The 12,106-nt window shown below is 34.8% G+C and overlaps 1 protein-coding gene across 3 annotated transcripts in view; it reads left to right on the forward strand.

Moving 5' to 3' along the window:
* Positions 1–11,860, forward strand: part of CNTN3 (contactin 3) — a 377,024-nt gene extending 365,164 nt beyond the window's left edge. For all 3 annotated transcript variants that reach the window (XM_036878261.2, XM_036878260.2, XM_036878259.2), the window contains 3 exons: positions 8,772–8,884; positions 9,481–9,649; positions 11,482–11,860. In XM_036878261.2, the coding sequence (XP_036734156.2) occupies positions 8,772–8,884; positions 9,481–9,649; positions 11,482–11,582 (383 nt within the window). In that variant the 3' untranslated portion in view covers positions 11,583–11,860. The remainder of the gene's footprint in view (positions 1–8,771; positions 8,885–9,480; positions 9,650–11,481) is intronic.
* Positions 11,861–12,106: the final 246 nt, after the last annotated feature.

The raw sequence follows: 12,106 nt of genomic DNA on the forward strand, positions 1-12,106 counted from the left end.
CATATCTTTGTCTTCAGGATATTCCTAAGCCTTTATGCAGAAACACCACGTGAATATAAATATGCCCCTTTTGAAAAGTCTTAGTATGAGGTGTTTAGTCAAGTGTATCCACTTTTCTTTTAAAATGTGATAATTTAATTAAGGACATGAAGAGATTAGTAATTTTAACACAATGATGCATTCCCTCTATTTGCAGAAAATTATTTTCCTTCTTAAGTTATTGTCAAAATTTATTTATATATTCAAAGCACTCAGTAAAAATGTGTGTTTAGCTGGTTTTATTTAGGAATGACACATTTATTTTTCTTGATTGCCAGTTTCATTAATGCATTTCTGTTTCCATATATAATTCCCACATTTTTATGAGAACATTTTTTGCTAAAATTGTCAAGAATACCAATAGTATAAAATTGGTTATCAGTGGCTAGCATTATAGATAAAAAAATATATAGATATAATTATACTACTTTGGATTTCATTGACCAGTGTTAATTTGATCAGGGAAGTTCACATGTTTATCTTTGCATTATCTATATAAAAGAGAGTTTGGCTACTGACTTACTAATATAATGAGATTGCGGAGTAAAAGATCAGTAACAATCTTAATCCCTTTAGTAGCATACATTTACAAACAAGTAACTAATATGATAATTAAATACTACTTTCCACTAATTATTAGAACCTGACCCTACCTCTTATACTTGGGGTTACAATAAGGAGTATATGGGTTTGGAGATACTTGAGAATATTCTGTACTTAGAACTTCTCTGCAAATATATTTGGTATCCCAATAACAAGTCTGAATTAGTAAGATTTAAGTGTATATATTATTTATATATTCAAAGTACAGCATCAATCAAAAATTCTGATTACAAAAATACATGCAAATTAGTTTATCTTGCTCTTTCCTTTGACTTAATAATTGATGTGATTACTTGCTACAAAATTATGATTGTAAAAGACCGTGTGACATCATAGAATCAGTGAAGAGCTTAATGAATTGGTAAGGCAAAAGGAGACTGAATATAAATCAATAGGGATACAATGATAATGTGTAATGAGTGAAATAAAATTTTTAAAAGAAGCAAAAACGTTTATAATTTAGAGACAGCATATAAACAGCCAATCTGAAGTAGAAATTCACAACAAAAAGGGTGATTATGATTTTAATGGCTAACACCTACTGAGCAATTTCCAGTCACTATTCTAAGTACATTTCACATATTGATTCTTAATTCTCATAGAAACGCCATGACTTGGAAGCTATTAGTAGCCTCTCTTTGACACAGATGCTGAGGCATGCAGATGTTACATAGCCTTCCTGAGATCACAAAGTAGCAGAATAGGCACCCAAATCCAGACATAGTCTTAACCAGTGTACCATCCTCTCTTTCAACCATATAGCTAGAATATTCTTGTATCATTTAATACCAATGTCCATTAGGATTTTACTCTGTGCTTAGGAACTGGGTAAGGTGATCAATGATAGGCAGACCTTCCATTCATGGAAGCTGTATTCTCATGGGACCTGCAATAATTGAATAAAATCCCTCTGAAAGTGATACACTCCTATTGCTGAAATTCAACTGGAGTCTGCATGTTGATCTCTAGGTGTTACTAGGGAAATGTTTCCTACATTGGCTGGCAAATTCATACAGATTTTAAAACCCCTAGTCATTCTAAGAGTGGATGTAAAGAATGTGTTAATTTTTAAATTCTATGGGAGTGGTTTTTCAAACACACCAAAATACAAGTAAAATAGAATATTTTAAAGCTCTTTCTAATACTTTTATTGGCAGTTTGTAACAGTTGTTCTAACCTTTGACATGAGTTTATCTTCACATCTCATTTAAGAAGTTGGTAAGGTTTTTGTGATTATCACTAGTAAAGAAAATTACCATCATGCTTTGAGCAGAAAGGACTAAAATAACGTCTTTGATTACTTGCTTGTTATCTGTGTTCCCTTTGGGATTGTAAACTTTATGAGGAAAGAATCCTTCTGTATCTTGTTCACGCAGCCCCAGTGCCCAGCATGGCACCGGGAGCCAGTCATTAAGTATTGAGTGGGTGGCTAAGTAGATGAATGAAATCTAAAGAAGCAGGTCAGCCTAAAGTACTATAATTAACAAAATAGTCTTCCTCTTGACTGAATTGTGAATTCAAAGCACTTACTATATAGTCCTTTACAATTGCGCTTAAAATGTGCAAGTTTCATGTACTCATAATCAAGAAATTCTGTATGCAAGGCTTTATTTCAATACAGATCTTGGGTGATATTTTTGATTAACATAAAAACACAAGGATTCTCAAGCTAAGTACTGCAGCTTCCATTAAACACTTTATTTTTGATATCCAAATACTTGTGTTTTTTGAAAGCATTTCTAAGTCAAACTCTAATTAGCCTCTTCAAGTAATTTAAAATGGGTTTCTGTTACTTGCAACCCAAAGAGAGCTAATTCTTAAGAACATCTTCTATCTCAAGGCACTAATGAGGAAAAACTGCAGATGGCATATAAATGACAAAATTTGTCGGCTTCCAAAAGGAAACATATTGAGAGTTTTCATGATCAGAGATTGCAAGAAATAATTTGCAGGTCACATATTCTGGTTTGTATAACTGAAAAGTCAAGTGGTAATTCTAGCTTTCAGTAGGGATGGATTCAGCCCTCAAACCACTTCCTCAAGAATCGTCTAATAAATCATCAAACTGAATACTTCTAAAGCTAAGTTCTTGCTTGCCACATCCATCCCCTTTAAACCTGTCCTTTCTACAGTATCCTCCAGTTCAGTAAATTCAATCCCAGTATTTCAGTTACTCAAGCCAAAAATCTTGGAATCATCCTGGACTCTTCTCCTTCTCACACACTCTACAACTGATCTAGAACCTGACTTCTGCAAGAATCTGCCACTTTTTATCGAATTCACTGCTGTCACTGTGGTGCAAGCTGGTGCCTCCTTCACATGGGTGGGGGCAATGGCCCAATACTGTTCAGCTCATTTCCACCCTGGCCGCCCTTAAGCCAGAACCATGCTGATGTTGTTACTCGCCATCCCATTCCAGATACACGATAAATCCTTAAAATACTAGGCAAGGCCTTCTGCAGTCCATCCTCCAGATCCTTCTCCAACTCAGTTTGTACCATTTCCTGGCATGCTCAACCCACTTCCACTTCACAGCATCTATATTTGCTGTTTCCTCCACCCAGAAAACTCTTTCTCCAGATAATCAAGTGACATGCTCCCCGATTTCAGATCTTTGCTCAAATAGAACCTCAGTGCCACCTGACTGCCATATTTAAAAGTGCAGTCCCTCATCTCCTGACACCTCCATCTCCTTTCCTGCTTTGTTCCTGGGTACAGCACTTAGAGCTACTGTGTGTTCTGTAACTTCTAGTTGTTTATTTTATTCTGGTCTTCCCAGCCTGCCTTGACTGGTGGGCAGGCTCCTTCAGGGCACAGGTTTCACCTGCTTTGATCATGAGTCTATCCCCAGAACTCTATCTCCGTGTGTTACATAATCATAGGTGGTGCCCAGTACATACTTGATGAATGAGGACTCTCTCCATCTCTTCACTCTGTTCCATGGTGGCATCATTCTCAGTAGGTTGCCCCTTCAGAGGACCCATACTGCCATTAGCACCTCCATGCTTATTTCTATCAACATGCTGGGAAGTGTGGGCAACTCCTTCATTATACCTCTACTCAGTGCCAAGTATGGTTCTTGACTCATCCCCAAACCAGTTGCTGTGGTCAGTTGACAGAACACCATGACTGGCCAAGCCTGAATCACAGGCCTTGACCCTTCCCTGGAACAGCGGGATCCTATGTTTTTATGTCTTCCCTGATTATACGTGTGTGTCCACTTGAGGGAACACAATAATTTTAAGGGCATAATCGGATTTACGGTTGAGTTTTTGCCTTTCCAAATGGAATGCTCATCCTTGTAAGCTGAACCAAAAGTAATTGCCTGAACTTAGGAAACTAATTAAGTGTGTCCTCGGGAAATGAAAAGGCAATGTGACGGGGACAAACACTAAGAGAACATGAGTCAGAATATTTCAGAGGTTTTGATAAAATGAATATTCTTGCCTCAAACATAATTTAGAAGATCTAGAGTTTTATTTTGTATAATTTAGTTATATAATCATGCACTCTAAGTTACGACTCAGGATATATATTGATGAAAGATTTTCCAAATTTTATACACCATCTGCCTTCTCAGGTTTTTTAAATTTCTAATATTAGAGGAGGCCCATAGGTACCTAATACATTTTTCTTAAAAATGAACTTTACTTTAATGATTTATTTAAAAAGAAAATGGAAATTAACTGGGTATGGAAACCAGTATCATTGTCATAAATAGATATTAACAATATAAGTTTAACGATATCAGTAATAATAAATCAATGAACAAATAAGCCACCCTCCATTTTAAATACTAGTGACATATGCTTGCCTGTTTAAACCTCTGAAACTGCTTCCTCTTGGTTTGAGATATTAGTATTGAAGGGATATTAAAGACCTACGAGCCCCCAAATCCAACTTTCTCTTCAAGCTAATGGGAAGAAAATAAAAGGGAATTTCTTTCTAGGTGACTGAATGCTATTTGTTGACTTTTCTGTGTATCACATCCCACATATGTATGTCACCTACTCATGTCTTCAGATGGTATACCACAAATCATATACACAGCAGAATACACTGCTTATTAATGTGCATATCTCAGATTTAGGAGGGTTTTTTTTCCCCTTATCTATGGGCTTCAACAAAGTCACTTCATTTCATAAGCTCTGAAGAAGTTAACAAAATATTGAACTTTACTAGAATTTAACCAGGAAGTTGAACTACAGAATCAAGTAATTCCTCTGGACAAATATGTAAGTATTATAAACTTTGCCTTGTTAGCACTTTTTTGAAAATAGTCCACTTAACTATGATTTTTTTAGACAATTATAAATACTCTCATAAGTTTACAAATCCTAGTATTTTTATTATCTGAAGGAGAGATTTTGGTCAAGGAAATGCCCAGGCATTTAAAACAAAGAAAAGAACCTCTTACCTGATATGCTAGGTTGGACCCCAAGAAAAAGTCTTTTCTGAGTTTTAGATGAGTTAAGAAGTAGATGTTCTTGTTAAAAATTGAGTTGATTTCCCATAGTAAGAAATTAGTTTACTTAAAATAATTTCTATGATTCCAAGACAAATATATCACATTATTTGGAAGGAGGTGGCTTTTGATGACCTTGATTTCTGTACAACATTACAAGTTTAAGGAGTTTAATTATAAATGCTGATGTTCAACTCAACTGAAGTTCAAATGCAAAGTATACTCTCTAGCCACTGGTGATTAAAAACTACTTACAATGGAAGTCATCTCATTACCATTACATAGTCAAGAAAAAACTTAAGAAATCTATTGAGTTTTGCATAATTAGTCACAGCAAGCATATGTTGTTAAAATTGCATGTCTTGAAAGTAATGCTAGCTTCAGTATCATCGCTCTGGAGATATCACCATTGAGAATTCTAGACAGTACATTCTTTATTTTAACAAACTCTACATTTTATTATGTAAAGGAAAATGTATTCATTGTTGAAAATTCAAGAAAAAGAAAATTGCAAAACAAAAATAAAAACCATCCATGATCCTATCACTTAGAAATACTATTATTAATATTAATAATATTATATAACAGCATTAATAATATAATAACAATAAAATATTAATATTGTTTTTCTTTTATAAGTGTATGTTTTTCTTATACAGTGCAAATTAGACTGTATATTTAGTTGCCTGTATATCATAACCATTTCCTTATATCATTGTTTTTCATAATTATGATAGTGCATGTGTAGTATTCTATAGTGATAATATACCACAATTAGCCATTTTCCTATTGGTAGACCCATCCTATCAATTACCAGTGGCCCAAGTAACTTTTTCATTTAATGGACTCTGGATTGTTTCAGAGGAATCTAATCCTTTTGAATTTTTCACAGCCCTAAATATAACTAATCCCTTCTGCTACAAGGGTCTTTGCTTCTGATTACAGGAGCAATGTGGAATATCTGTAAATATGTTTGTATAGTTCTGTGTAAAGTTGGTGTGCATTCAACTGAAACCAGTCCGTAGCAGCTGCTGCTCTCTCTGTGGGGCCATGATAAAATTCATGCATTCAGAAGGAACCTTGGAAGGCTGGGGGTAGGAGATGGAACAAGTGATTGTTCCCTGCAAGCCAGTCTGGTGCTCTGATCTTTATACTTATTGTAAGTCACCAGGGCCAACAGGAGACCAAAGTATGTTAATTGTAATTTGCAGCCCAACAGCATTAAAGTCTGATACTAAACCTCAAATAAAGGTTCAACATCCAGTCAAGGGCCTTATAGTAATTATATGTTTGCAGGTAAGTGACCACAGACTAAGTAAAATCTATAAAGCTCATGTTGAGGGAGTCTGATAATCAAATATACCTATACTATCATGATGGGTGCTTAAAGAACAATAATAACAAAAGCCTTCAACATAATATTGTTTTTGTCACAAGTTATTGAAATATTTTTATAGCTTGTATGCCACCTTTGCAATAAAATGAAACTAGTTTTTATCATAATTTTGTATTTTAGTATACTGTCAACAGTAGAAATTGAGTTTACAGAGGGAAAATCTATAGGCTATGAAAGTTATGATTTATTTTAAAAATTTAAAAATAGAGACCACATACCAAGTTGCTTCTAACAAAGGCTGTGCTGGCTTGGGCATCCACATAGAATGGTGCATGTAAAGGGAAATTGGAAGTGCTAAGAGGCATGTCAACTGTTCCTGTCCATTCTCACTCAGTACTGTCTCCATGCCTTTACAAAATACATCACATTGCACCACAGTATTTAGATTACTGGTTAACAGTTCAAAATTCAGCTAATCCAAGCTGCAGTATCCAAAACCGCTAAGCCTCAGTGGCTTAAAAACACAAGTGTTTCTTGCTTATACTAGATGTCCATCAGGAGTGAGATTCAGATCTGATCCATTTCATCTTACTCCAGAACCCGGAATAAAGGAGCAGTCACTCTCTGGACCATGCTGGTTTCCCAGCAGAGGGAAAAGAGAATGGCAACATTATGCTCTTCAATAGCTTTTGAAGCTGTCGCTTGGAAGTGGCCCGTTTCACTTTTGCTTACAGTCCATTCATTGAAAGAACTCATCTGACAAAGGCTGCTGTCTATGAGATGACAATGAGAAAGTAAAGCATGTCTTTCTACAGGCATTACTATTTTAAACTACAAAATGAATCTCCATGTTATACTTGCAGTAATTTCTTCTGCAGCACAAGTATTGGAATAGATGATTCTACTAAAATTATTCACGTTTTCTATAATCTCCAAGTGCACATCTTTTGGTAGAACAAGCCATGCTGGTGGATATTACCTGAACTGAGTCAAACTGAACCTATTATTTTATTGTGCTATCAAGCCACAGGAAATCACAGACTTTGGGAAAATGTTCTAACAATTGCACATTTGTATTATTTGGATTGAGTCACCAGAACACAGTCATTAGTATTTCAACCTTAAATAACTACAGTTTATTTGTTGTTAATATTGCAGTTAGAATGCACAGAGCTGACCTAAATGCATTGTTAATGCCAGATCACAAAGATTTAAAGGCAGTGTGGAATAGTGCCAAAGAGCAGACAAAATGCAAAAGAATCTGCAATAAATATAATCTTATTTGGTGTCATTAATCACATGAATGTATCTGACAGTTCTTCCCATCTTTAAGTCCAGCCATCTTTCCCTTATGGCATGAGTCAATGATGTTTAGAAATTTCTCTGGATAGCCAATCTTTTGTTTCATTTTCCCATTGCAAATTCAGTTAACCAGAGCACATTCTGTTCCTAAATCCTCAAGCACATCATATTTCAGCATGACTTTGGGCCATTGTGATACTGTGCCAGATGAATAATGTTTGTTGTCTTGTGTTTGACAGGAAACTGAATTTTCATTGTCCTGTCTGTGTTGTTATTGACAAATTCTATTGAACCCTCTTCCTCCAGCATGTGTTTACTATCCAGTGTTCATGAGAAGGGACTAAGTTGTGAATCCAAGTTTTTAAATCTCAGAGTGTTTCATTAATTACTAATGGAATTCTTATTAATGTTTTAATGTGCTGCCTTATTTTTCTCAAAAATTGATGTAAGCTTGAAAAACCAAGACTGAAATATAGACTTCCTGCTGCAGTTTTCATGTGTGTAGTTATTAGTTCCTGGGAATATATCTGACTAATCCTTATTTTCTATTGCTTCCCATTTTGCCCATCTCATCATACAAGACTGGCTTAAAAAATCATTCACACTCTTTCATGTAACTTCAATCTGCTCGATGGGCAATTTCTCTCAGCCTCTGCAAATGTCAAAACATTCACACTGCCTGCCTTTCTTGGCCCATCAGCAAGTGTCCCTCTAGTGGTAGATAAAGGAATTTCCTTATCTCCACTAACAGCAACTTATTTTCCAGAAGACCATTCCAACAAGGGAGAAATGCCCTAATGGATATGATGAATATGATAAAATGAAGTATCGTACAACTTATTTGAAATGTTTTTTTAAAAGGAAATTTAGCTACTCTTATTTTTCCCTGATTCCACCTATACTCTTGCATTACCAAAGAGATTCTGCCCCGCTTCTGCTCTCCTCCTATGACCATCATTTATCTGTTCTGTGTAAAATATCATTCCATGCTCAAATCCTTTTTAATTTCTCATTTTGCATTTCAAGCTCCCAGTCAACCACCAGGAAATGTTGTTTGGAATGCTACAGACACAAAAGTGTTACTTAATTGGGAGCAAGTTAAAGCAATGGAGAATGAATCAGAAGTAACAGGATATAAAGTAAGTCATATCATTTGCAATGCTTTCTTTCCTGACTTCTAGCAGTACTTTCCAAGGGAAGTTAGGTTTTCATTTTTCTAAATGTTGATGAAATGGTTTCTTAATCTAATTTTAATATGGACATATCAAACTTTATAGAAAGGGTATTTTTCCAAAATGTTTGATTTCCTAATGTAAATTTAAGTGAAATAAATTATGCTCATGTGAGAATTTTGGAAAAATTGTAAAACATTGTGTTAATTAGTTTGCTACTTACGGAAATAACTGACAGTATCAGCTCTGATTCCTAGATCTGGATTTCAAGATCAGTACAGTGGGGCCTTGCCCCCTCTCTCCAGCCTTACAAATACCTAAATCAGCAGACCTCTCCATGGGAGCAATTCACTCTTTCCTGTTTCTTTGATTTTGAGAACCTGATGATTCTACTATTATATTAGCCCCTAGTCTAAGATCAATGGATAGAGCTATGAATTTAGCTTATATTCTAGTGGGTATAGAAAGACAATAGAAATGAGGTAACATCAGAGTAGTAAGTTCTACGAAAAAAATTAAAGTGGGTAATAGAAGCAATAAATATATTTGTTCACACATTTTAGGTTTTCTATAGGACTAGCAGGCAAAATAATGTGCAAGTGCTGAACACAAATGGAACTTCAGCTGAACTTTTGCTGCCCATTAATGAGGACTACATTATTGAAGTTAAGGCCACGACGGATGGAGGGGATGGGACCAGTAGTGAACAGATCAGGATTCCAAGAATGACCAGTAAGTAGGTCAAAGTTGACATTTCCTTTATTTACATCAGTGTTATGAGTCCCCTGAAGTGGTTAGGGTCTAGTGTTACTGTTCTTTTTTCCCACCATGTCTTTCATTTGAATGTTGAGAAGGTTTTGGAATACAATAGATGAAGACAGGAAGAATTCCTCATGAATGATGCAAAATAAGGAGAAAGATAATAATGGAAAGACAGAAGAGACAGTGAAAAATATTCAGGGAACATTAATCTGAATTTTTTTCTTCATTCTGAGCTCTGCTGAAATTTGCCTTTGGATTGCCTATAAAAACAGAATTCCTTAGAACATTTCTCCAGGGCAATGTTGAGCCCACAAACTGTTTTTATTATCTTTAAAATTCTGGTTTTTTGTCCCCTAGGAATTACAGATGATTCTTATGAACTCTTTAAAAAGTAAAAGCAGTTAACATTGTTAAGGTCACAAACCACTTGGCCAAACCACAAAGCACCTTTTTTAAAAAATTTCTTAGTTTCTGATTTCAGAGGAGGTTCATGCTAACTTTTCCCTCAAAATGCAAGTGAAACTTCTTTTTCTATAGGAATTACACTTCTAGAGTTTAAGTTTTACTATAGGAATTACACTTCTAGAGTTAAGTTAAGAGAAAGAGACTTGCCCACACATTTAATCAATGGTAATGGTAGAGGAAATCTTACCTTTTCTTTCAAATCTCTAGTCAGGACTTCTTAGGTCTCAACTGAAGTACTATAGAAGCCATCTTCTCTTCAGACTATTCTGTCATTCCTGGTGATGTAAATAACTTTGTTCTGTTTCCTTTCATTGATCTTGCCCTAGTCTATAGTCTTGGGCATTTGAGATTAAAACCTTTATCTTTAATCTTAGAAAACAAAATGACTGACATTGTTAGCAGGTGAAGAACAGGGGGATATGCACACTTGAGGCAATTTCACCTTCCTGTTAAATCATAAAAATTGCGCTACATAGATTTAAAACAAATAACGAAAGTATACTAAGAAAATGGAAAGCATTCATCTCAGAACTGAGTTCTGCAACATAAAAATCTGTAAAAATCATTGCAGACTACAGACGTTTTTTAAACCATGTGCACTTTAATAGAGCAAATCGGGAATTTATTTTAGCTTGTTTTTCTTATTAAGGTTTTAAAAGAATTGAGACATGCTCTCTTATTCCTAGAATAGTGTGAGATAAAGAGTTAACATTATAAAGCGGCCAAAGTGGGACTACTCAAAGGAATAGTTTCTATGATTTTTCAGGGACAGACTCTATTTTAGCATGTTAGGGCTGCTGAGTCAAGAGTAGCCTTTTCATCTGCTGTCTGCCACCTTGCTGAGCTTGCATAGCCAAATGCAGACAAAGCCTTCTCCAGGAAAATGGAGCTTTTATTGATAGCTTTTATTTAAGATGATGTTTTCTATTATGCATAACAATTTATCTAGAACTACATAAAATAGAAACAAACACAGATTTTCCAAATGAAGCTTTCTTTAATTAAACCATTGAATTGTCTCAAAATTATCTGTAATAGAGTATAATTGTTTTCAAAATGATGAAGTTGTTTTTCCAATTTCAATTAAAGTCAAATAATACTAGATGAACAAAGCCTAGAATCCCTTAAGAAAACTTAAATACCATCAGTGTATTTATAGATACTCTCAGCAACTAGTATATGCAGCATTGATTGATAAGTAGAAAAAAACTAATAACAAGTTGGGGTCCTAGGTCAGGTTCATGATATAATTTGATTTGGAAAGGAGAAGCATTGCTTTTCCCTGATTACTTTATTGGGTCTGTCCTTACTAATGAGTTGTTTATCATCTTTGACAGATATGGATGCAAGAGGTTCCACTTCAGCCATCTCCAATGTCCACTCTGTGTCAAGTTATATACCTATAGTACTGTTCTGTATTGCAAATGCCCTGTGGTGATATTAACTTTTTAAAATTATTTACTGGAAAGTTTATTGGTTACAAAAAAAAGTGCTTTCATGAAATGCAGTGATTATGCATGTTTTTTTTCAACTCTGTATTTTTAACTTTCTACATAGATAAAATATGAATATGATTTAAAAAAAGCTAAATCCTTTTAGGGGAATCTAAAATGCCTTAATATTTGCTTGATAAACCAAAGGAATTTACATAGTACATACTTCAGACTTTTGATATATTCTTAAGCTATGATTTTAAGCACTGCCTATACATACACACACACACACACACACACACACACACACACACACACACACACACATTTATTTGTTTGTTTTTAGTGTAGAAAAGCTCATTTAACCTAAATGCTGTTTTCGCATTATAACAGCATTGTTTGGAAGACTTACTCAGTATTCCTTTGAAATGCTCATTTGAAACACTCCAGGGTGAAAATACATTTCAAAAATTACCCTGTGTCAAAGAGGATATATACATGATTCAAAAGAATGTTGAAAAATGCCACA

The sequence above is a fragment of the Manis pentadactyla genome, chromosome 1 (assembly GCF_030020395.1).
Source record: "Manis pentadactyla isolate mManPen7 chromosome 1, mManPen7.hap1, whole genome shotgun sequence".
In the NCBI taxonomy this organism is placed as follows: domain Eukaryota; kingdom Metazoa; phylum Chordata; class Mammalia; order Pholidota; family Manidae; genus Manis; species Manis pentadactyla.